Source organism: Pleurodeles waltl, chromosome 5 (assembly GCF_031143425.1).
Source record: "Pleurodeles waltl isolate 20211129_DDA chromosome 5, aPleWal1.hap1.20221129, whole genome shotgun sequence".
Classification (NCBI taxonomy): domain Eukaryota; kingdom Metazoa; phylum Chordata; class Amphibia; order Caudata; family Salamandridae; genus Pleurodeles; species Pleurodeles waltl.
The window spans coordinates 771,174,372-771,201,718 of record NC_090444.1 but is presented as its reverse complement, the minus strand read 5'-3'; the positions used below and the strand labels follow the sequence as shown (position 1 = coordinate 771,201,718).

At 43.6% G+C, this 27,347-nt stretch overlaps 1 protein-coding gene across 1 annotated transcript in view; it reads left to right on the top strand.

The window, feature by feature from the left end:
• Positions 1-27,347, top strand: part of DTD1 (D-aminoacyl-tRNA deacylase 1) — a 581,115-nt gene that overhangs the window by 180,172 nt on the left and 373,596 nt on the right. Inside the window, exon 4 of the mRNA XM_069234729.1 lies at positions 18,851-18,948. Coding sequence (XP_069090830.1) covers positions 18,851-18,948 — 98 coding nt within the window. The remainder of the gene's footprint in view (positions 1-18,850; positions 18,949-27,347) is intronic.

The following is a 27,347-nucleotide window of genomic DNA, read 5'->3' as shown; positions in this document are numbered from 1 at the left end:
CGTTCATTAGCAGGTAGCAGCTGGAATGGACCCATAAAGTCTAACCCTAGCTTCAACAATGGCTTATCAGGTACTTCTACAGGAGAAAGTGGAACCGCAATCTTGCTCTTGTCACTGCGTGCACAAGAAACACAATCTTTCACCACTGCTTCCACTTCATGTCCAAACCTGGCCACCACTAGACTTCTCTCAACCTCAATTTGGTTAGACTCCTGCCCATGAGGCCCTCATGAGCTAAATTGATTATTTTGTTTCTCACATCTAAGGGAGGAATAGTCTTAGTACCCCTGAATAATTCATTACCATGAAAACAAAGTTCCTCCCTTACATTCCAAAACTCTTTCAAAGGATCTGGAACACAATTACTCTGGCCAACCCCTCCCAATAAATTCTTCAAGCACTTTCCTGTCCGTGTCTTGTTCCAATGCACTCTTCATTCTTCTTCAGAAATGGGTGTTTCTCTCACCCAATTAATCACACAGCCATCCTCCACTTCATCCTCCCTATCGATCGAAGCTTGTGACAAACAATCTGCCACAGTATTCTTCGAACCCGGTATGTACTCCACTTGGAAATTAAACTCCAACAAACCCTCAACCCATCTTTTAATCCTAGGAGTTAATTCCTAACACTTCCTTTAGGAAAAGATCTGCACAAGAGACCTATGGTCTGTTCTCACGGAAAAGGGTAAACCCCATAAGTAATATTTGAAATGCTTACTTCCCCATTAACACGCAAGAGCCTCTCTCTCTATGACCAAATTGTTCTGTTCTGCCCCCTTGAGAGACTGGGAAGCAAAAGCAATTGCCCTCTTCTCGTTATCCACTCTCTGGGTCAAAATAGCCCCCAAGCCATTAATGCGAGCATCCGTGTACAAGATGGTTTTTGCAAATACATTAAAATGCCCCAAGGTGGGCTTCTTACCAATACTATTCTTAATAAAGGCAAAGGCAGATACACAATCCCTTGACCAGTTAAATTCATTTCCATTCTTTAAAAGTGTTCTCAGGGGCTGAGTTATGCTTGAGAAGTTTGCAATAAACTTAGAGTAATACTTAGCTAAGCCTAGGAAGGACCGGACTCCATCCTTAGGTTCAGGATCTTGGATAACTGAGTCAACCAACTCTAATTTAGGTTTAATCCCTTCACCAGAGATAGTGTGACCCAAATAATCCACAGCTGTGACTCTAAACTTGCATTTCTCCTTCTTCACTGTTAATCCTGACAGAGCCAATTTATCCAACACCCTTCTCAGAATTCTGCCATGGTCACTCACGGTCTCACCATGAACCAAAATATCATCCTGGAAGAACAAAATCCCAGAAATACCTTCTAAAACTTTCTTCATGATGCACTGGAAGCAAGCAGCTGCCGAAGCTAGCCCGAACGGCATTCTTAGAAATTGTGAGCTCCCAGTGGTGTTACAAATGATGTTAAATGTCTAGACTCCAGATGCAAAACGATCTGGTGGTAAGCTGAGGACAGGTCTAAAACACCAAAATACTTGGAACCTCCCAACCCAGACAACTCTTCTGAGGTATTAGGTAAAGGTTGGCGGTCCACCCATATGTGTTTATTGAGATCTCTAAGGTCAATACACATGCAAATCTGTTTTCCGCCCTCCTTGGGTGCTAAGACAATTGGAGCCAACCATTCAGAGGATTCAATCTCCTCAATCACTCCTGCAGTCAGTAGCCGGTTCAATTCTTTTTTGAGCGGCTCAATCATTAATTTGGGAACTCTTCTCACCTTATGTATAGAAGGAATCACATTACTTTTAAGCACAAGCTTATGCTCAAAACCTTCCAAACATCCCAAACCATCACTAAAAACTGTGGGAAATTCTTCAAAAATGCCCAGGTTTGCGTTTCCATCATTCACTACCATGACTTGACAATCTGAATTAGGGTCCAGCCTGATACCCATGTCTCGTTGATGGCGCCAACCTAAAAGATTATCTCCTCGTTTTACAACATAGACCTTACCAACTGTAGTTTTGTTCTGAAATTGAATTTTCATGATCTTGTATCCTATTACATCAATCTTAGTGCCCCCATAACTCACAGGATTGATATCAGGTCAGATTAAAGAATTATATCCTTCACCAAATATCGCGTGCCAATGTTTATTGCCCACCATGGTGTAAGGAGAACCCGAGTCTGCTAAAACATTGACGACTCTGTTGTCCAACGTAACAGGACATTCAGGCATAATGATTGGCCCCTCATCTGTAGCCCCAATACCTCCCGTAACTTGGTTGAAGTCAGATTTCACACAAAATATAATTTTGCCTAAATTTTCTGTAATTGAATCTACATTCCATTGTTTGTCACCCTTACATACTCTCGCATGACCTTCCTTCCCACACCTCCTACATACAGAATTCTTAGCATAACAGTTTGAAGTGTTCGCTGTATGCCCAGGATTGCCACAACGATAACACCGTGCCCCAGTGTTATCCTTCCCTTTCTCCCTCGAAGAGACAGACATTTTATTGTCAGTGCTTATTTTTAGAACCTCATCCTGGAAACAACCTGTTTGCACCATCTCAGGATTAGAAGTACCACCTATATCATGATCATTAATTTCCTTAATCCAGTTGTTGGTACTTTCCATCCCTTCAACTCAAGTCAGGATTCTTAGTTAAGAGTTTCTCTTGCACTCGTCTGCTGTTGGTACAACGTACCAGTTGGTCTCGGATGAGGGAATCAGTAACATCACCAAAATCACAAGTACGTGCCAGTGTGCTTAAGGCAGCAATGAAGTTCCACACACTTGAGTCCTAGCAAAAAACGTATGTCTTTCTAGAACAACATTTCGCTTAGAATCAAAATGTTCTGCTAACATCCTTACAGACATTTCATACACATCCCTTGGATCCCCTTCAGCACCACTAATTGGTAAAGATTCAAGACTGTCATATATATTTCTGCCCTCCACCCTCAAATTGTGTAGAAGAACACCTTGTTTCCTCGCTGGAGAAAACTTCTCTCCACCAATTGCAATCAGGTAGGAATCAAATAAATTTTTCCAGCGTTTCCATGGCAGACTAGGTTCACCTTTATCAGTCAGGAAGGCAGGTGGTTGAGACATTGTAGTTGTGGTCATTGCAAAAGAACGTGAAAAGTATACACAAAGGAAAAAACAAATACTCGTCCAACATGGCTGTTTAGAAACAGGAAATATCCATGTGACCGATGACACAGTTCTGATTTTTTTAAATGTGAAAACCTGCCACAGTAACATTAAGAAGAACAAGAAATGCACGTGTGAACTGAGAAATTCACCCAAATTGGCGGTCAAAAGATGCAGACTAGTTGTTCCTAAACAGGAAGTGTGTGACTGATGACACGGTTCCGATGTTCCAAGAACTCCTTAAAAGTAAGAGATGCCCGTCGCAAATCATGAAAGGAGTTCACCCAAGATGGCGGAGATCAGGTACAGACTAGTATTCTTGAACCGGAAATGTGTACGCGATCGATGACACAGTTTTGATGCTCCGATGCGCGCGCTCAGCAAGAATGACGTGTGGATTAAAATCTGGAAGAATGCCACGCGCGTGCGAATTGCTCCACTGGCAATAGGCAAAAAAAAATGCCGGAAGGGCCCCCAGGGGGATAAGTCAGTACCAAAGCCACAGCAGACCGAAGGGCTGCTTCCCAAAGCGAAATGAACGGCGCAGCCAAGCAGGAGGAAATCTCACTGTTGAGATCCAGGATGCTTCGGTAAGAAATCGGACTTGCTATCTCCATATAATGTCGTAGGGCATCGGAGGCCAGCAGGTGCAGTAGAAAACAGCTTTGTGCTGCCAGTGACATCAACAGGACCGCCTGGACTGCAAAGAAAAGGTAAGTTCAAGTATCATGGGTTCCAGGAGAGGTTGGTGGTGACTCCTGTCTCCTGCCAGGCAACTCGTCATTCGTCACCAGTGTTGCAATGAAAGGATCACTCTGTGATATAAGATGAGGTTTATTCAGGAACCACCAACCGGAGCAGGCAGCTTGGTCCAAAGGCTCACTTCAACTGCCAGGAACTGCCAACTCCAGAATTCCCATCACATGCCAAAGGAACCATACGGTTGACAAGGTTCCTCGTGACATACTAAACATTCTAAGAGCCTAATACAATGTTAACGTATTACAAGGTAGAACATAACACATACACCATGGATACACTTCTGATTGCAGGGACATATAGGGGGTTATTACAACTTTGGAGGAGGTGTTAATCCGTCCCAAAAGTGGCGGTAACGTGACGGATATACCACCAGCCGTATTACGAGTCCATTATATCCTATGGAACTCGTAATACGGGTGGTGGTATATCCGTCACTTTACCGCCACTTTTGGGACGGATTAACACCTCCTCCAAAGTTGTAATAACCCCCATTGTGTTTTTTAGTTGTCCAAAAACGTGCTGTTCAGAGCCAACAATTGCGTTGCAGCTAATAATGATGTTTTCAATATGATCTGATTATGCAACAGTTCATATGGTAAAATCTAATGATCGAAAAGTATTTATGAAGGAATCCTATCCGTTCTTTAAATGTAGCCTAGATACATAGTTTAAGAATACTGATTATCTGTACAACTTCGAATTTGCAGATTCATACACCTTGGTGATTGAGAGGGCATTTTGTTACATGTGCTCTTTCTTGCACATTGTCATACATTTGTAACTCAAAAATGGAGAGAAATTCTGTATACCCAATGTGTAACTATCTTATGCTTCCACACTTCTGGCAATAAAAACAGTACAACAATTCTTAAGGTAGGCCTATCACATGCAACAGAAAAGCCCCTCAACCGCAATGTGGAGACATCGGTTTTGCACCAAAAGAAATTACCCATTTTTGTGATGTTGGTAGAATTTGGGCCCAGTCTTGGCCACCACTCAGAGCAGCCTAAAACACCCAGACATTTCTGAAAACCGGACACACAGAGGAGTCCAGTCACATTTCTGTGAGGGAAAGTATTGGAATCTGCATGGATCCAGAAAGTTCGTAGCACCAAGCTTTTCCATACTTCTCTGGATAAAAACTGTGCCCTACTTGTATGAGTGGATCTGGGTAGTTGTGGAGTTTGGGCTCTGTCTCGGCCACCACCCAGAGTATCTTACCAAACCCAGACTTTTCCAAAAACTAGACACTCAGATAAGTCCAGAATCGTGTAAAATGCATGGATCCCTTTAGCTTTTTCATACCCAGAATGCCCTGCAACCCTCAACCTTTGACTGAAATAATAACCCCCATCTGTCCCCTCATAGGGGATTGTCAGCAAGACTGTTGGACCCATTCAGGGGTAGAGACATGGCCCTGTGCCTGGGTGTGCTGCCCCCCAACCCTTCCTAATTTAAGTTTTTGTACCATTTTTCCCTGGTATCTAGTGGAGTTTCTTTCCCTCCTGGGGGGTTGATTGGGAATAAAGACTTGCTTTGTTCCCCCAGAGAGACATAAAAAGTGTTAAACCCTGGGCGAAAGAGTAGTTTTGCTTATGGTCAGGTGGCTGCTCCCCTCTCCTCCAAAAAACAAACTTCCTGGTGTCTGGGGTGGGTGGAGGAATCCTTGCTTGGGGATCCAAGCTCTGAGGCAGTCTCACAAGGATCCACTTTGGAGAGATACCGCTGGAAATAATACATTGTAAATGTTACAGTTGTTCCTTCTTCTGAACAGATCAATGCTCTGCAACAGGGAGAAGGGCTGAGTTTTGACCCCTCCAAGCACCAGTTAAAGTGAAAGGAGTCTTGATGACATGGCCTACTTTCACTTTGGTTGTTGTAAACAGAGGACCAAATTTAGTGAGATATACATAGGGTAAAGCATACTCAAAAGAATCAGTGTAGCATGTGAATGTTACATACATGTTATTCCTTTTGTATGCAGTCACAAATTTATCAGTATACCCCCTCAAATGTTTTCCTGAGCTACTTGAAGATACCCCATAATTTTGGGTCATATTTACACCTGTGTCTGTTTTCACTTTTAGTGTTTGTTATGTTGTATTTAGTAATGTCCGTCTTCCTTAAAGGACATGACAGAGTTTCCATATCATTCACTTACATTCTACTGTTTTTTCACACTTCGTAGTTCTAAGTGGCTTGTCTATTTATGAGTAGGAATATTAATATTCCATACTCTGGGGCATATTTACCAGCCCCGTGCACTGCCAGAGCATCACTTCTTATGACACTTTGGGGACGCAGAGAGCTGATCCATATTTATAAGGCCACGCAAAGCCACTTTGCATGGATTTTCATGGCCTCATAGATATGGAGTACAGGAAGGAAGTGCAAGTCACTTGATCAGTGGCTTTTCCATGGGCGTTGTGGTGGGTTTTCCCGTGCAACACCCATGGGTTTTCACGCATTCCCAGATATACAAGGCTGTGTAAACCTGGAAATGCTTCAAAATGGTATGCCTCCCCAGGGGAGGCATAATGCAGAGAAATATCTTTATTACTCCTCGTTTTTTGCATTCTGCAGCACACATAAAAAAGCGGAAAAAGCCTCCATGGATAGTTTTTGTCCAGGAAGGTGTTCCTTCCAGCACAAAAGCAATCCTTCATGCAACGGACGCACTCTTCCACCACCGTGCAAGGATGTCTGCGTTGGCACTAGACAGCAAAAAGTGCATCAGCGCAGGGGGAAGAATAGAAATGCACTGTATTTCGTAAACACTGAACATTTCTGCCCCCTACCGGTGGCGCAGGGAAGTGCAGCTAGGTTACTTGCTGCGCTTCTCTTCACCACTATTCTTGTAAATATGCCCCTCTGTTTTTAAATGGGTAAAACAAACAGTGACCGGTATTGCTAAAGTGAGTGCATTGCTATATTGTGCACTAAGTTTTATGCAATGATATCTCAGGAAAAGCTTTTGTGTATGGTTGTGAAACAAACGGGATATACTATTGATTTAAAGCTTATGGTGGTCGTTGGTTGTACTAAGTGCTGTGCTTTTAATAAACCTTGTATATATTTTAATTACTGTTCTCAAAATTATACCTATCAGGTGCCATTGTATTGTCATGATTGCATCTGCAGGCTCCCTGATTTATGGGCAGCTCTTGTATGGAGAAAGGTGTTATTTATGCTAGCATGAACAGTGTAAATCTGGGAAAATGGTTGGGGTGTTCATTTAAATATCCCATCCATCCTTCAGATTTTCACTATTCTTTAGGGCTATGGTGTTATTCAGGGTTGCAAAGATTAGTATGTCTTTTGAGGGTCTTTTTTATCACATAGAAGGAATTGGTGCGATTAGGTAACTTTGTTAGTTCAGGGGATCTTTAGTTCAGGGGGGGTTATGCCAGCATTATTTGTCTCCTTGTTTCTTGTTTGTCTTAAATTTGGTACTGTGGGCATATTGTTAGCAACATGCATAGGAATGTTTTGGGCTATCTCCCTTAATATTAAACTGCAGGATTCATTGGAGGTAGCACAAAGCACCTTAAAGTGTTTGACATTTTCCTCTTACTTTTAACTGTATTGCAGAGGCAGAGTGGTTATGCTTGTTTTTCTTTTATGCAAAATGACTAAGAGAAACAGCTCTGTCTCTGCAATGAGTTGAGAAATAGTTCACACACCTCCAATGACTCCAGGGCTCAATTTGTCTTTCCTTACCATAAATGTACCCACTGTATTTAAGAAGTCTTCATATTTAGCTTTCGTGAGGTTCTTCATTTTTGGTTTTCTGTTGAAAATAAAAAAAAAAATTGAAATAATTTTAAAATGAGTTTTTATTCTTGTACCTTTGTTGCTGTTATGTTTCCTGTTTTTCTTTGGAACTATTTTTTTGTTAATTATTCAAAATTGTGTTCATATGAAACATATTCTGCATGGTATCCTATTGAGAAAATAGATTTCTATTTTTATTTTAATTGTTTGGAAACATTTTTTAATTGTATTTCTTGTTATTCGAGTTTCTTGCTTTGATGTTCCAGTTTCCCACTGAGATACGGTGATGTTTTTTTTTTTCCCCTGTCGAGAAGATAAAATAATATAAAATTATTATTTAGTTATTTGTTGTTTAGGGTATTTTTATCTCCTATTTCAGTAAACAACTAAGATGCTTTTTTCCTCTGTGGTTGCAAATGTGGTTAGATGTTAGCCTGTCGAAATAATATTTATATTATTAGATGTTTAATGTTTCTATTTTTAGAAAGTTTTGAGATTAATTTCCTTTGTAATCCTCTTTCTTTAGAGATTTCCTACATTATTGTTGACACAATTTTCATTAGGTGGGTTTCCGTCCAGTTTTCAGTTTTATTTTTGGGAAAAAAGAAAAGAATATCTGTTATAAATCTATTAGTGTATTTATAATCTGTCTCTTATCTTTGTAGCATTTATTCTCTCTGACACATTTTTCTTCTCTACTTTGAATATCGTTTATTTCCAGTGGAAGATTTCTTAAATATCGCTTTTACAAAATTACCCATTTATTATTGTATTTATTTACAATTTGTATAATTCTGATAAAACATACGATCGTAAATAGTTTTTTAATCAGATATTTTGGCCTCTTTGTATACTTTCTGTCATAAAAATAAAATATACAATTATAATAATAACATTGAGTTTTGAATATTCTTGTAGTCACCTCAGAGTTTAGCATACCACTGGCCACAAAATGCTGCATGCTACTTTATATAGTGTACTCTAGGTTTTGCTGTAATATAAAATAAAAATTAAAAGTATGCTTTGATTGTCTCTTTTTTGTTTGTAAAAATTTGACAAACTACGTGCCCTATGTGCGACGGCCTTTGGCATTTGCAAACGGCAAAAAACACCGTTTGCAACTGCAAAATGGGCAGGTACGATGTACCATCCAATTTTGCGAGTTGGTCGCAATAACCGAGTCGCAAAATAGGGATTTGCAAATCGCAATTAGGAAGGGGCATCTCGCGGGGGCCCATCCTAATTGCGAGTCTCAAGGAAATGTAGTATTATTTTGTGACCGCTATTGCAGTCGCAAAACAATCGCAGTTACCACCAATTTCAAATTGGTGGTAACTTATTCGCAAGCCCCTTCCCCTTTGTGAATGGATGCCAAACAAATGTTCAGAGCAGGCAGTGTCGACCACTGCCTGCTCTGAAAAAATTAAGGAAAAAAAAACTTCCTTTTTTGTGTTTGAAATGCATCCTGTTTTCCTTTCAGGACAAAGGGCTGCATTTAAAAAAAATGTTTTATTTGAAAGCAGTCACAGGCATGGTGGTCTGCTGTCCCCAGCAGGTCACTATCCCTTTGAGTGCAGCCATTCCCAGGGAGGTTGCAAATTGCGCCCTACCTCATGAATATTAATGAGGAAGGTCATTTGCTACCCCATTGGGAATCGCAAACAGCAGGTACACTGCTGTACATTAGGTTTTGCAATTGTAAGTGAGCCGGAAATTGCGAATCGCAAAACTCTGGGTCGTACATTTGGCCCTATATATTTGTGGCATGTGTAGCTATAGATACACATGCTATGCACAATTCTGCCATCTAATGTTGGGCTTGTAAGTGTGCAATTTGTTTTTCTTTGAAAAAGTTTTACGAGTCACAAGGTGTTGTGACTCCTCCTATAGTTGGTATTGGTCATCGGTTCCATTGTTAGATTATTTTTTCTTCTGTCAGGTTTGGACTTGTGTCCCTGAAGCTCTGAGTTGACGCCGCATTGTGTTTGTCAGGGGTTTCTGGAGGTTCCCCTGTTGCTGGTGTGAAACAGTTGCTTTTTTTTGCAGTTTTATGACCTCGTCCTGAGATGTTTGACGACACTTCATTTGGCGCCTCAGCCCCCTCAGCCCTTCTCCTCCCCCACCAGCTTCGAGAATGTGCAGGCAGAGATGGAAAGGACCCCTTTCCAGTGCTATCCACAGTGCCTTTCCAAATATTCGTGGCACGATCCCCACTCTGTCTGAAACCTCTGCTTGTTGTGCGAAGCAGAAGGAGACCTACTGCTCCACCTGCCTCACATTCGGGTCCAAGAAGACCCTCAGCTACCAATGCGACTAGTGACTTGCTTGAAGCAAGATGGCACAGCGGCAAGAGAAAAACACCCTGAGATCTTCAGAGAAGATGTTGAAGAGAAAGCGGGTGCCTCTGTGTCTCCAGAGCAACCAACCTGCTTTAATCTGGCCATGCTCTCCTTCTGGCCGCAAGTTCGACAATCACCTGCCCCGTCCGGGACAACACCTGGAAACATCAGGTGTGAGTACTGTTTCCCATTACTCACACCATCTGGCTTACCGTAGCCCATCAGGGGGCTGGACGTGGAGCCCACTACCAGCCCAACAGCTTTCCGGGCCATCACTACATCCCAGCCATGGCTGGCACCCATATAAAGCCTTGGAGCCGACCCTCTAACCTGATACTGGGACAGCCACACAAGACCTTGCCTTTCTTGGCACCTGCAGCGCCATTGATGCCGTCTGGTTCCTCAACACTAGCGTAGCCTCGCCTTTCGGGGCTGAAACATCCCTGAACATCGAGACCAGCTATGGAGCCGAAACTCCAGGCGGCGCCGACTGACTCATTTAAGTCATTTTCCTCAATGGGTTCAGAGGAGCTTGATGCCCTAATTCTGCAGTACCTGCAGGAGGAGTCAGACAGTAGGCAGAAGAGACTATTCATCCAACCTCAAATGGATACAATTGTAGCCAAACTGCCACTGAAGGCCCAGGACGGTCTTCCTTGTAAGGGGAAGCTTACCTTCAAGAAGTGGCTCGCATTGGAGCCACTACCTCCACCCATGCCCAAGAAGAATCGAATGAAGGGTCACCAGCCCCTTACCTTCTCAGCCTCCCCTTCTTTCCACTCACCTCCACAAGGCCCCTATTCCCCGTCCGAAGCTGGAGAGAGCAGAGATAAATAAACAAAAACCTGCAAGAATTAGATACAGAGACAGGAAGTGTAGGTTAGTGGAAGAAAGAGGCATGAAGTGGAATCAAAACTAGGCATCCTTGGTGATCAGCACGCTGGCATTCTGCAGCACCATTAGTGGGCTCCTGAGAAAAATGACCACTTATCTTTTATTTTATTTTTATTCATTTTTTTGGGGACAAATTAAACACAGTCACATCAGGCCAAAGGGATTCTTGTTTCCCACATGGTTGGATTGATTGCACCATAGAAATTCAACATCTTTAAGTAATTCTAAAAATTTTAGTAAGAGTTTAAAATTAAAACTAAATATTTTTAATAGATATTTTTGTTTGAACTAACATAAGCTTCTATTTCATTCAAAGTGTAAGGTCATCCCTGTGTTTGTCAGCGTTCAGACTGTTCACCAGAAAGAGGATTGTAAAATGGGTGTATTTTAGTAGTTACACCTCTGAATTAACTATTTGAAGTAGCTCACGGTCATGGTCTTTATTGTGGGAAAGGCAGTTGTGTCTCACTTTAAGGGTGAGACCAGTAAAAAATGTAAATCCTTCATTAGCAGTAGGGGAGCCAACTAAAGTCAAAGGATTCATGGTATCTACAAATAGCCTTAGGTACAGGTTTGTCTCACCTGGGGGCAATAGAAGTCAGGTCTAGTGCCCTGACCACCACTGATTCATTAAATAGGAAGGGATTGACCTTAGCTTGGTTGACTCCGTTCAGGACTCTTTAATCTTAAAGAGAACCCCCACATTTGCACCGGGTTTCAGTCACTGCCCCACTCACCCTGATTCCTGAGTCACTAGGAACTTGATGTGATAACCATGATTGACCGGGAGCCTGATGTGAGCCACATTGCCCCCTAGTGACGCAGCTGATTCTGTAACTAAAGGATAGACAAAGAAGTCTGGCTTTCCCCACAGACCTGACACATAGTGCTGTTGCTGTAACTAATCTCAGAACACATAGACCTAGCTTTCACCAAGTTCCTCCACTCTTTGAAGAACTGCTTGATTGGAGGATAGTCAGAGGCCCCCATATACTGGGAAGAAACATGTTTTGTGGTGCTGTTGCATTCTTCTAAGTTGTTGATCTTAAAGAGAATCGAACCCCATACATTTGTATGGTATTACAATGGTAAGATAATTTTGTATTGCCACTGTGTCTGAGGTTCTATCCTACATCAGCCTCCCAGTGTAAACGTATCTGTTCAACGACGAGATTGCTGGAAAACCTAAAAAGAAGTATTTGGCAGTTAAGTGGCTTGCAGTAGTATCTGGTTCCTGTCATATTTAACCCAATCATTGTCCAGTGACCTCAGAAAACTACCTTGCCAAGGATGTGTTGAAGCTTTTACTAAATGTGCAATTTTGGATGACAAAATATTTTTTAATATTAATGACTTTTCTGATGAATATAGTTGTCACCAATGAGTTATTAACATGGTGCTTGTTTTTAAGTTGTTTAGAAGTGTCTTTATTAACATAATTTAGTGGTGCCACTTTCCTGAAGAGACACCATTTTATTAGTATGGATGATCTTATGGCCTTTTGTTCATCTCGGTTCTGCTGATTACGCATCTCAATCAATATCCCTCTGCATGTCTTCTCCCACCGCAGTCTTCACAGAGCACAGGACACTGTGATGTAATCGGTTACTTTCATTAGAGAGCATGTATTGTGAATGAAACCTTCTTTGTGCACTTACTGACTGTATCATTTTGAAGGACACTTCCACAAGTTTTGATGTAGGCCTGCTAGAACACTGATGTATGAGTCTTTGATTTAAAATGTTTCATATTGTGTTGTACTTCTCTGGACTGTGTTGTTGCTGTGGAAGCTAATGGAAGTTTTCATTTTCTTTGGAAATAGATTAGTGTTGTATTTATGTTCATGATTATCATTATTCTGATGTTCTCAATATGTGTTATCACTAGTCATGCCTTGATGAATTTGAAGCTTTTGCCTATTACCTGTTCATAAAATGTGTATAAAGACCTGGGATTTGGGGGGGGGGGGTTGGAGCAGAGACTTTCCTTTTTCTGCAAGAGAAGCCATTGGTTTCCTTTGTGGTTTTGACAGTTATATTTAGATGACGTTCCTTTCCCTTTAGAAACTCAGTCCATTCTGTTTATGATTTTTGCTGCTTATTGGGACTTAGAATAATTTTGATTTCTGACTGTGTACTCTGTATCTGAGCCTTCATGACTTTTCAGTTCTCTGTATTGCCTATTTTGAGATTTTGTAATAAATCTCTTTTGACGTCTTATTGATCTAAAACTTGTTATTGAGTAGTCCCTGGCAATAATTGTATTACTCTGCTAATTTGTCGGGCCTATTGTAAAGGAGGGTGGTAGCACTTATCCCAAGATCAAAGGTGCCGGAGCTGAGCTACCAGAACTAAATAACCGTGTCTCAGGCATGCCACTGCAAGGCCTGTGTGTGCAGTTTCACTGCCACTTAGACTTGGCATTTAAAAGTACTTGCCAAGCCTCAAACTCCCCCTTTTCTACATATAAGTCACCCCTAAGGCAGGCCCTAGATAACCTATAAGGCAGGGTGCTGAGTGGGTAAAAGGCAGGACATATACCTGTGTGTTCTATATGTCCTAGTAGTGGAAAACTCCTAAATGTGTTTTCCACTGCTGTGAGGCCTGCTCCTTTCATAGGTTAACATTAGGGCTACCCTCATATACTGTTTGAGTGGTAGATTCTGATCCGAAAGGGGTAAACCGGTCATATTTAGTATGGCCAGAATGGTACTACCAACAGGAGCTGCCTGGCTACCCAAAGGACTCACCTGGACTGCTTTGCTGTGAAGGGCTGCTGCCTTGCTGTCCTTTGGCTTTGCTGAGAAGTGCTCTCAAAGGGCTTGGATTGAGCTTGCCTTCTGCTCCTGAAGATCCAAGACCAAAAAGACTTCTATTCTCCAAGGGAACTCCTTGTGCGGCGAAAATCGCCGCACAGCCTGCCGGAATCGCCACACAGCCTGCCCAGCAGTGAAAGAATCACTGCATCGCCGAACCGGAACAATGCAGCCCAGCTCCCTGAGTGGAGATCGACGCAGCTTCTGCGTTGCAACCAGAAGTTTGACACACAGCCCTATCAGAAGTGATATTTCAAGTTGTGCTTATCAAATCTTAATCGTTTTGACCTTAATTTACTCAGATAAATATCCTATATTTTTCTAAACCTGTGTGGTGTATTTTTGTGGTGTTTTCACTGTGTTATTGCATGATTTATTGCACAAATACTTTACACATTGCCTTCTAAGCTAAGCCTGACTGCTCAGTGCCAAGCTACCAGAGGGTGGGCACAGGATAATTTCGATTGTGTGTGACTTACCCTGGCAAGGATTGTGGTCCCTACTTGGACAAGGGTGTCTACCTCTGCCAACTAGAGACCCCATTTCTAACACCCAGGAGAAGCAGCAGCTGCACTGCCCGAGCCACCATCCGCCCCCAGGGCCGCCCCCTGGTCCCGGTGCAGTTGCTCTGGTCACACTGGCTCACGCAATCCCAGTACATTGGCTCCCTGTCCCCCTGAGAGGCGCCCGTCGCCCCCAGGAGAAGCAGCAGCAGCGCTGCCCGAGATGCCATCCGCCCCCCGAGTGGAGACGCAGGAAGCGATCTTCGGAGCCGATGGGGGAACAATAACAACAGCACACCGGAAGCGCATCGGAAAGAGGAAGACAAAGACTGAAAATAAGAGAAAGAGTTTGAGGGCGAGCTGGCCCTTGAAAAGCCCCCCTCTGCTGCTGGTTTATGTTTACAGAGGGAGCTGGTGGGGAGGAGGGACTGAACACACCCACAGTGTATATACTAAGAAAAAAAGTCCCTTACAGAAGAGATAAGCAGGACATAGTGTATTTCTACATTACTTTGCGCTGATCCCAGAGAGAAAAAGGCAGGACAAAGAGGCAGCACTGAACACTAGCAAGCAAGGATTTTTGAATGACAGTGGAACCAACAAATGAAATCACTGGAACTCACAGTATAAGTATACTTAAAAAGTATACAACACGTCGAACGCTACGCTCAACCTAAAAACGTGTGTTGGTGACTAGGGGAGCTGGCTTCATGTGAGTAGTGAAGGTTGGTATTGAATTGCCAAGGGCTGCAACTTTCTCTTTTGCAGATGATAGTTTTCACTTACCACGCCCGGCCCTCACTTCCCCTTTGTGGGTTACTTGACTGCTGTTGCACGATAGACTATGATTACAACTTTAGACTCCAGTGTCTTCATGTCATTCTGAGACGAGCCTCCTAAAGGGTGTCTCCACTACCAGTGAGCATGGAGCTCCAATTTCTCCAGACTATTGATAGATATTAACATATGTTTAAACTGTCTTTACTTGCGTTTGTACTAATGTTTCTGTACCAGTGATAGATTATCGAGATTACAACGGCATCACATCGCCCATAGTAACTGCAGTCCTGTCGCCCTGCAAGACCCTCCATTGTTTTACTTGAAATTTCTATTGTCATTTGCACCCGAGCTGTATAGGTGTGCAGAAAGTCACTGGGCCAATGAAAGGCACTCACTGCCACGTGCGTGAGTGAACGAGAGACCCCTTGAATACACCACTGATCATAGGGAATTGGCACTTGCTTTCTGCTCCACCCATGTCTCTTTGTCACAGTCGTTTTTGTCCAGCTTCACACACTCGGGGCAGAAAGGTAAGCAAACTGCTTCCCTCTGCAACCTGTGCTTTTCACCTGCAGACATGACAGGGCACCTAAATAAAGGCATTTCTTTGGAACTATGCAAGAACGCTAGTCTTTACAACCCACCCCACTTCTTATTGCACTTTTGACTCATGCACGTTCGAGCTGCTCTTCTACAAATGGTACCGTGGAGGGAACAGGGCTTTCAGAGTCTCACATGACAAGTTATTCGGACAGAAACCGACACCTCTCAGCCGCAGACTAAGAGGAGCCAAGCCTCCTTTCCTGTAAAAGTTCGGGAACTCCTTTCACCCTTCTTCCTTGTGCCCCCCTTCAGTTGCTGCATTTTAGATTCCATCAGTACTGGAAATTAAAAAAAAAAAAAAAAATACTTAGGAACCCAAAAATTGGGGGTCGGGTGGCAGCAGAAGCGCACAGTCTTCCAGGGCGCTATATCCAGGCTACATGTCCAACTAAACTGTCATCTCGTCTCCCTCCCACTTTTACATTCCACTAAGGCAAAGTGGCAGACAAGTCTTCAGACTGAATATGAATTGGAGGACTGGGCTGTGCTGATAGGGGCCAGGGACCGGGGGCTAGAGAGGCTCGTTTGAAATTCAGCTTATTCAAATCACTGCATGATTGGTACTGGACTCCTCTGAGGTTGCGCTCGGTGGGTTTATTATCCCACGCCTCTTGCTGGAGATGCCTTCACAATCAATGTTATCTCCTCCATATTCTGCATGATTGCCCTGCTATACAGACTTTTTGAAGAAAGGTGGGGCATACCCTCAGAGAGATACTTCCATTACCGGCCTCCCTGACCCCCACCCTCTTATTGTTTATTGGCACCAGTGACTTAAGTTGCCTAACACAACCACAACAACGTCTACTACATACTGTACTTGCCTCTGCTAAGGTGTGTATAATGAGACTCTGGCGCACGACCCAGGTCCCTCTTCACATGGAATGGATCACTGCTATGTACCAGACAGCCTCCCATGAGAAACTTATCTACTAGTCTCCAAGATAAGCTGGAGGTTTTCCTCCAGACATGGGCACCCTTTTTGCAGGTGCTGAGTCCATAGTAAGCTACATGCCCATACACCGAGTCGCCACCGTGTCCTCCTATTAGGGGATGTTGACCCCATCTCTTCTGGTTGCACTTGAGATTCCTGTGGTCTGATGTGGAGGAGGTGAAACGTGGCTTTTTGTCATGTATTTCTGGGCTCCCAGCCTCTCCAGTTCCTACCACCCCCTCTACGATTCAGCCATCGCTCCACATATGCTCCCCCAGGACTCGTTATAGATCATTTTCCCATTCCTCCCCTTCCTCTTGATGCACCCATGTGTCCTCCCCAACTCTCCCCTCGGCCGATACTTACTTACTTACTTTCGTTCCTGCCTTTTCACTCTCGCTTATTCTAGTTCTTGTTTCGGTTTCAGTTTTGTTTGTCATCCTATGTTCTTCTCATAGTTTCAAAATGATGCTTCACTTCTCCATCTCTTGCTTTCGTTTCATGAATATAGTGTCCCTAGCAGTATCCTACTTCCTAGTACTGGCTCCACCGCCCAAGCTCAACCGTCGAGCTGAAGAACAACATGACCGACAGTCACTATCCTAATGGTTCTATATCCCATGCCAACTACTCTCACGCTCACCCCCGTTACGTACTTTACTGTCTCAAACCTCAGGGTCTAAGTGGGGGTGCTTCTGACACCTCATTACCCACCAGGGAGTGCGTGACATGGTAATAAGTCGGGCAATCTCATCACATATCCCCCTCTCTAAGACCCTCATTGCATGTTCCATGACCTGCCTCCCTAAACTACTGACCCGACCAGTCCCTTTTTTGACCTTCTTCCCTCTCCCCCTATCACATATGTCTGTTTGGGGAACTCGGGATGTGCTTGAGTCGTGCACCCTCTTCTTCAGGGCTCCCCAGCAATGACCCTGCTTCACGTGGCTCCCATTCCTGTCACCCAAGGGGCTGGTGATAATGGTGTGGGGAGGTGGGAGATACTTCTTCAATGTATAGGGAGGGATCTAACAATGTGGTTTAGCAGTGTACGAAATTATTAGCAACATTACATTTCGGGTTGATAATTTAGGTTGTTGATGCCATATTTATCGTTCATTTGCCCATGAACCTGACATAAACTTGGGTGATCTTAGCCTTTCACTCCCCTGACTCGGGTCGGTGAAGGAACTGGGTCTGAGTAAGGGGCAGTGCTATATTCTTGTATTTTAGGTGCGGATGAAGCACTGTGCCGTTTTCCTGTTCTTATGTTGTCTGTCTTTATGAATCTCTAATAAAGAATTACGGAACAAAAAAAGAAGCACACAGTCTTATACATTTTTTTTTAATTGGCTGCAGAGAAAACGACAGAAAGGACAAATATGAAAATAAATCAATTAATTGGTCATAAAGAAGCTGCTTTTTAATCCTCTTACTGTGTTAAGACACCTGCTGGAAAGATCTTTGTGTGCCCGGCACTTTTCAACCAATAGTACTAATGGTAAGCTAACTCTGGTGGTTAATGCACCTCCTGGAGAGATCTGTGTTTTGTGTAGTCACAGGTTTGACTCAAAATACAGCATATAGGGTTAATGTGCCTGCTGGAAATCACGTCTTGTAACACGCACATCATAGATTTGTTTTCTATGTAGCTATGTAAGTGGGTTACTGCTTTCGGTACAGAGATCCCTTTCTTACTCACAGTTCGTAATTTACAATCCTTGTAAAATAGCACAATGCGCTATGAACCAGTACCTATTAGCTGCATGCAAACATCAAGGCATGGATTTTGAACGTTATTTTTTCCAACTATGTTATTCAAACGTTGTTAAAAAAGGATTTCGTTGGGAAGTAATAAAGTCTTATCAGTGCAGACTATCCCAACCACGAAGTTATGTTTTAAATCCTGACTGTGTTTTTTCAGTCCACGCACTCTTAACATAAAAGCCTACCAGTATGGACGATTGTGACGCCTACAACTTGTAAACCCTATTGTTTGATGTAACATTTCCTGTACATTGACAGCATCATAGCGTTTTTTTTTTATTCTAGTCCATGTGTGACATGGTTAAAAAAAAAACGGACAAAACTCGATAGATCGCGCAAAGGCTAAACCTATTGGTTTTGCCAATGCTTGTTTAACAAGCTCTAGCAACCCCCGAAGCTTGTGTAGCCAAGGACAACAGGCAAAGGGACATTAAGTTGAAGATACAACGCAAGTCTGTAGTAACTGTTATTTTGTGCAAAATATGGTTGACTGCATATTTGATCTTTATAACATCTTTGAAAGCTTCATATCTTTCATTTTCAGACGGCAAATTTGGAGCGTACATGCAGGTGCACATCCAAAACGATGGTCCCGTTACTATAGAGCTGGAACCACCTGCCTACACCACTGACCCCAAGCATGTAAGTCACGAAAGGGTTTTTATTCAAGGGCAATATGCTGAGTGAACCATCATTCTTAAACTATTCCACTTAATTCTTGACTCCAGAATATTGTGGGCAAAGCATTTGAGACCAAAGCATGGGCAAGGTAGGTTTACATAGGTGAGCATAGGAGTCTTTACTTAACTCTACACGTGTACCTAATTTACCTTCTTAATATTTTATCGTCGATATTTTGCACGATGTTGCTATTGCGACATACAACCATTTGTAACAGTGTTTGGCGTAACTGATTCTAAACGGATTTGAGGCCATATGTACGAAAGCTTTTTCCCATAGACAGAGAATGGGTCAAATCCTTTGGTACATCTGGCCCTTGGTGCGTACCCAGATTCTTGGGCAGAAAAGGTGAGCATTATTTAGTTATATTGGACTCATGGCCATCGTGATCCTCTGACAGCTTCGTTGGCTGTCTGTTTCCTTCTAGACTAATGCATTACCCTGCAGCCAGACTGGATCATTTCTTCGTGCATCACTCTATCCTTGCAAACATGCACCTGGGCGGGTTGCAGTTGTTCGGGTTGTGTTGAGTTATGATATACACCCTAAAGGGTAATGCTCTAGGCTACCACTAGGTGGCGGCGAAGTTACATGAAAGCTGATCGAGAAAATTCCAGTTTTGAACTGGGTCACGTTTGAAGCTTTTCCATTGTAAACCCGAACCCACGGGAACCGCAGTATGTGTTGTTATTCATTGGAAGGATGACAAAAATCAAATTTGGGGGGCTGTCGTTGAGAGAAGGATAATTGCTTCTTCTCGGAGTGTTGCCTTTTCTATATATTTTTTATCAGAATGAAACAGCAATGACAAACGCCGGTGGTGGTGTTCTAACTAAATCAGGTGCACACCTGTATACTTCAGAGCTCTCCACTGCACAACTGGCGGCTGTAATTAATTAAGCCAAAGATTGCTGTCGATGTGATGAGTTAATTAGCGTTAAATACATGGTAAAACTAGCCCCTTTGTGAATCGGATGACTTTCTCGTGACATATCATTTGTAACTGGCAGTTGCAATCATTGGCGTATTACATAAAGGGGGCATTGGTTTGTCTATCAGGGTACGGTAATGTCACGAAGGCGGGGTGTGAGGATGCGTCTAACACGTTGATTCTGGATTTGTTCCAGGCGCGCGGACTACCTTAACCCGTTGAGTGCTCTGGTTTCTTATTAGCAACAGGGGAGCCTATTTCACTGATTCGCGGCTACGCTTGTGCAGTGCTTAATTTGTAAATAAAGACGTGCCGGAAGCTCTCCTCTTAAACACGCTGTTGCCGCAATTAATTGTGCGAGCACATAATACTGAGGCGGCGTAATCCTGAATTTATCTCGGGCCTCTTCAATTCATATAAAGCCACTCCCTGCCCCTTCAGCTCACTCTAGCAGCTTTCTACTTTTCCCTTGGTGACGCTTTTTCGTGTTTCCCTTCTTCCGTCTTTCCCATACGTGTCTTTTGCTCGCTGCAAATGCTTGAGGCAGAAGAATAAGCCCCGGCCCTAAAAAATAAGAGCCGGGGCTCAGCACCAGAAACAACAAGCACAAATTAAGCACTGCGCTTGTGTCAGTCAGTCAGTCAAATAACTTTATTCGGCAATTGCCATAAAAGTACAAACCAAGACACATTTCCCAATCTATAAATAGTAAAATAAAACTTAAAAACCATTACTGGAAGCACCAGATGAACATCCAAACTGAAACCCCTTGACATACATAGATAAATATACTAGACATGATTAAAAATCACAAAGTCAGAAAAGTACAAATGTTGGCGTTAAAAGGATATACTATACGTACATAAAATATTTAAAAAGGAATAGGCCTTTTCCTAATGCGTAAAGAAGCTGTGACAAAGTCTAATACATGGTGACAAATTTGGATATTAGGCAACCTCTGAAGGTATAGCAGGGCTTCCTTATAATGAATAGGTCTAAAAAGACGTAACATGGGTAAAATAAAGGCCCCTCTAGGTGCAGCATATAAAGGGCAAAAAAGAAAAAAATGCAAAGTGCTCTGGGTTGATTTGGAGTCACAGGGACAAAGCGGTAAATCCTTTTTCCAGAAACATGGTTCAGGGAAAGCTACCTTAAAATGAATTAGATTAAGTCTAAAAAGTGTTAAAAAGGAAATTATTTTAAAACTTGAAAACCAAGACAAATAGGGTTCAAGGCATGGAACAGTCACAATCCGAGAATAAGAATCAAAAGATTTCAATTTCAGGGAACTATAGAATCTCAGCTCTGATATGTGCTTGGAATAGGTAGACTTCAAAACAGACCTAGAGTTTGTGGTTAATAGATGGGGATCATCAAACATATATCTAAGCCCTAGGTTCTCAAAGGAGTTTTGCAGAAACATAAGCCAGGGAATCCTATTTGAGTATTCCAATTGAAGACAATCAGTGATACAGTCTTGGACCAAACTTGCCATAGGATTTGACCAACATTTGATCCACAGCAGTAGGGGAGCCATAAAGACCCTGTCCTCCAAAAAGCACTGACCCAGTTCTTCATGGCAGATTATGTTTGCGGTGCATTTTGGAACCAATAATAATCTGCGCAGGAATTTATTTTCTACACTCTGAAGAGACGGTATTTTATTATAGCCCCAGACGCCTGCCCCATAAAGGACTGATGCAGTGCATTTGGAATTATAAAGAGTTTTCAACTGAGCAGGGGGTCTGTGACCTAGTTTATTTGAAAAGCGAAAAATTGCTTCATTGTTCCTTATCAACTGTTGGAGCTTAAAATTAATGTGTGTCTTCCAGGACAAAGAAGAACTCATGTACATGCCTAGATAACAAAATTCTTTGACCTTATTAAGAGTGTGCCCTCCCATAGAAAATAGTTTAGACTTAGTGTTGCGTGGGCCACAAGTCATGACAAAAGTCTTTGGGTAATTTACTTTCAGATCCAGATTCAGCATAAAATCGTAAAATACATCCAGTAGTCCCTGTAAACCGTTTGCAGTACGGGCAATTAAAACTGCATCGTCAGCGTATAATAAAACTGGAAGGTGTCTCTGACCCATCTTCGGTATGTCCTTTGCATGTTTTAAAAGTGAATCATAGAGCCCATTTATATAAATCAGAAAGAGAAAAGGGGCTAAGATACATCCCTGCCTTACGCCCCTAGTTGACGGGATGGGGGAGGTTCTCTGCCCATGTGAGCCGACCTGAACAGAAATTGTTAGGTCTGTGTGTAGGCGTTTAATAAGCTCCAATAGAGGCGGATCACAGCCTAAGGCTTCCAAAATTTGCCATAACTTTGACCTATTAACCATATCAAAGGCACTGGTTAGATCAATGAAAGCCATGTGAATAGACTCTTTTTTGACTGTCACATATTTGCTGAGTATCAGCTGCAAGTTTAAAACTTGCTCAACTGTGCCTACACCAGGTCTAAAACCAAATTGAATAGGGGATAAAATATGGGCCTCGGACACCCAGTCTTCTAACCGGGACAAGATCACTCTACCTAAAATCTTTGCCGTCGAATCAATAAGAGAGATTGGTCTGTAACAGGAAGGATCTTGTCTATTACCTTTTTTAAAGATAGGAACAATAATGGCCGATTTCCATGAAAGGGGCACGTTACTGTTTATCACACTATTCAAAACATTTGTAACTAGCGGACCCCAAAGATGAATTTCTGATTTAAAAAGATCAGCGGGAACCCCATCAGGGCCGGGAGCTTTTCCCTGCCTTGATCTATTAATAGCATTTTTGACCTCGTGGAGGTCAAAAATAATGTTTGGGGCCTTAGTTTTGGAATCTAAATTGAAAAGTGCAGAAGAATTTACAAGCGAATTCTCATAGGTTCCTGAACAGAAGACTTTCCTAAAATGAGTTAACCAGACATCCTCAGTAATAAGACAGTCATCGGCCAAAGAGTGGTGACCAGAAAAGTATGAGTGATTAATCACTTTCCAAAATTTAGAAGTGTCCTTCTGCTCAGATGCAGCCAAAAGATCGCCCCAGGCCCTGGACCTAATTTCTGATTTCCGTTTGTCAATGGCAGCCTTATAATCAACTCTGGCTATTTTAACTAATTGTCGGGAGAGAGGAACTGCTTTAAGTGCATCTTTGAGTTTTTTGTGGGCAGATGAACACGCGGAATCGAACCATCTGTGGGCCGCCGGCCCCTTCGCAGGCCTGTCCACCGCCAAGGCGCGTGAAATGTCAGTGCTTAAAAATTCAAATTCACGCACTATGCGGTCAGAATCTAACTGCTGGGAGAGACACATCTGAATCGAGTCCGACGTACTTCTTACAATTTCCTGGTTAAAAAGTTTTGGATCTATTTTGTCCCATTTTAAACGTATGCCACAGTTTGGATTATAAACAGTAGCAGCGCTCAAGCTTTTATTATTGGATGCCTGAATAATTTTTAGGTCCAATATAATACTAAGGGGGTTATGATCACTCGCACAGTGGGGCGTAATCTTGAATTCTTGAATTACGTAAAAATCAGAGGAGCTGATAAGTATGAAATCGATAATACTCCCCCTCAAATTCCCTGTAAAGGTTGGTATATTGCAGGCGTCAGGGGCCAATTTCTCGGTAACATGGACCAAGTCAAATTTACAAGTAAAAAGGTTTAAGGCATCTCCTTCAGATGTATGGTTAAAATGAAATACTGACTCTCTGCCCTCAGCAGGAAAGGCACACAGGTCCATGTGTTCTTTGCTGCACAGAGGAGTGTTGAAATCGCCCACCCATATAATAATTAGGTCACTATTCTGCAAAGCATGTGAAGAATCTATAAAATCCGTTACCTCTTCCAAATGACCCATAAGGAGGCCCCGTGGAATATTGTTATAAAAGTTTAAAATAAGGATATCCTTTTGGCCACAGATAGAGACAAGGACAACCATAAAATAAAGGGAAGACCAGATTAAAGACACTTTTAAAAGCGGGAGATGTACGGAAACGAGAACTAAGAGGCCGCCACTAGCTCTCCCCATCTGGGAAGTTAATGCCGGCTGACACAAAGAGGTGAAACCGTTCAAGAGGAACGTATCTTTGGACCAGGTCTCCTGTAGACAGATTATATCGTAGGAGGAAATGAAGCTCTTCCAGTCCGAATTGTCAGATTTAGATTGCAGCCCTGCTATGTTCCAGCTAAGCAGAGTTAATGGTCTAGACACAGGACATGACATTAGAACTTTAGTATTTATAGGAGCTTTCAGGTCCAAATCAGGCTTTCCTGTGTCCCAGATACATTCAGCGTGGACATTCCCAGCCTTTGGTCTCTCCTTTTTAGAAGAGCAGGGGTGGGTCACCGATAGTCAATCGTTCACGTCAAGGTGACTGAGAGTCGAGAACCGGTTGCTAGAGGGTACATTTACCTGTAAATGAAACCTTTCAAAATCTGGTCTGCGAATACTAGAATTAGTGACAATGCGGTTTGGTAGGAGCACAGGGTCGTAAAAATGATACAGGGGATGTATTTGAATCCTGTTAGTTGACATTTTACAGTAGTCCAAATTGGTCAAAAAATTGTCTACTGAACGAGGATTAGCAAAATTTAAAACAACATAGTCTCCCTCCTCCAATACTTTGGAGTGTCCTACCCTCCTCACTCTTCGGGCCATGAGAATCTTATCATTGTGAAAACAATTGGATTTGAAATTGAAGTTCAACCAGTGACCAGCTTTTCTAATTAGGGAGTGGGTATCTTCTTGTTTGGAGCACTCCAGAGGAGGAACATTTGAAAGAACGAGAACGTACGGGTTGCAGGCAGGTGGTAAATGTAAAAAGTCTGCATGGTTAGTAAGTTTAGTAGGATCTTTGTCATGCGATCTAGAGGAATAAACTTCCCTTATCGGCCCTGATGCAGGGTTGTCAGTGAAAGGTCCTTGACCAGAGACGGTTCGTGGATCAGGCAAAAAATTGCTTACTCCTTGGGATACCAAAGTAGGGGGAGGAGTAGACTGATGTGCTGGTTCGGGGCTATGAAGTATTCCCGTGCATAAAGGACCTGGTTTTAAAAAACTAGATAAAAACCTGGTCACATCGTTACAAAAGCAATCGAGCTTCCTAGCGATCAAGGTGGAAATTTTTGCCTCAAGAGTTGCACAAAAGGATTTGAGTGTCAAGTCAATAAAACTAGAAAGATCTTCAGGAGCATCCTTGCTCGGAGGGCATTCGGGGAAGGAGACCAGGGGGATTGGTGGTTGGTCACTATGGGCCAGGGAGGTAGGTAGATTCTTATTGGGGCCCAGGGCCTTTTTTGTATTTTTGAGCTTTTTCCCGGCTCTCCTCTTCTTCAAAGGGGGAGAATCGGCCTGAGAGCAAGAGCTTTCAGGAGGAGGAATAGCTAAAAGGAGAGAAGAATTAATTTGGTCGGTTGTGGGGAGTATATCGGCGCCCAACTGGCTTGTATTCAGAGGCGAGATCAGTGATGAAGGACCAGTCCTTGGAAAAGTGGAAATATGGATGGTAGGTTCCAAGGGGGGGTGTTGAACAGTACTTTGGACAGCCCCAATCCTTTCTTCTACATGTTCAAGTTCGGGTTCAATGGCCCCCATCACAGAGGATAAATAACTAGTAATGGAGGACTGAAGGGAGCTGGACCCGGCTTCCCCCTTCTGAACATTAGACTTTCTTTTCCCCATATTTGGTAACAAACTCACACAATATCTGGTACAGCACCCTGATGGAGATTCCACAGGCAGAAGAAGTAGACGTTAGGGGGGGGGGCCCAGCCCGGCCTCTTCCGGTCGATGACGGGCGAAGGACGGGCCCGCCCTTGGCCCGGGCTTCGCCCGGGCACCGCCCGCGCGCGTCCCGCGACGGCGGGAGCGCGGTACAAATTTAAAGGGCTCCTGCCCCTCCTCCAGTCACAGCGCTTCCCGCGACGGCGGGAGCGCGATCTACAAAGTTAAAGGGCTCCTGCCCCTCCTCCGGTCACAGCGCTTCCCGCGACGGCGGGAGCGCGGTACAAATTTAAAGGGCTCCTGCCCCTCCTCCAGTCACAGCGCTTCCCGCGACGGCGGGAGCGCGATCTACAAAGTTAAAGGGCTCCTGCCCCTCCTCCGGTCACAGCGCTTCCCGCGACGGCGGGAGCGCGGTACAAATTTAAAGGGCTCCTGCCCCTCCTCCAGTCACAGCGCTTCCCGCGACGGCGGGAGCGCGATCTACAAAGTTAAAGGGCTCCTGCCCCTCCTCCGGTCACAGCGCTTCCCGCGACGGCGGGAGCGCGGTACAAATTTAAAGGGCTCCTGCCCCTCCTCCAGTCACAGCGCTTCCCGCGACGGCGGGAGCGCGATCTACAAAGTTAAAGGGCTCCTGCCCCTCCTCCGGTCACAGCGCTTCCCGCGACGGCGGGAGCGCGGTACAAATTTAAAGGGCTCCTGCCCCTCCTCCAGTCACAGCGCTTCCCGCGACGGCGGGAGCGCGATCTACAAAGTTAAAGGGCTCCTGCCCCTCCTCCGGTCACAGCGCTTGTGTCCTGAAGAAACCCTTTACAAACGTGTTTCAGCTGTAATTCCGCATAGCTCTCCTTTGGCAGTGGGATTCTTGTGAGTTTACTTTCAGGTACACCACAGTGTTAAACATTTATAAATGTGTGTTTTCTGCAGCCTGACTACAGTTAGACTCTGCTTTGCGTGCTGGCACATTAATAAACACAGGTACGGGTGATAAGGTAAAATTACTTTCTTTTACAATGCACCACCACTGTTCTGTAATATCATCTGGTGTGATCATTCGTCATTCATGACGTCATCAGTAACAGAAAAAAATGTATTCCCTCTGTACAGAACTGTGTCGCCTCAGTCTCACAGCAGCATTTCTTAACAAGCCCTAGCAAACCCAGTAGGTCTTTTGGCTTGCGATCAGGGGCGGCTCCTTTGCAATGGCGAAGGAGCGTCGCCCCACTTGCTAAGAGCCAGGAGAAGAGAAATAAAACAATATTTTGTTTTATTTTTCAGCTGCTGGGTCAGCTGAGCCAGCTTATGAAGGGAGGGGTGGGGCGGGGCTGGTCCATGGTAGGTGGGAGGAAGGGGAGGATGAGAGTGTGCATCTAAGTGCGCCTGTGTGTTTGGCCGGCCATCTTAGGCTGGCCAAACACACATGCGTACCCAGGTTTCTCCAACCTGGGTGTTCTACACTGCCGGATTGGAGAAACAGCACAGACTCCCACATAGTGAAGCCGCTCAGACCAATCGGGGCGCTGCTCTCATGTTAAATATAGTATGAGAGCAGCTAGGTCTAGCATGAGAGCAGCACCAAGATTGTGTGGGGGAGCCTGTGCTTGTGTCCCAGGAAATGCTGGGCCACCACCAGAAGAGAAGTGCGAGGTGGGCAGCGGCATCATTTTTTTAGTTACTATTCAGTTTTTTATTATTAATTGCCCTGCG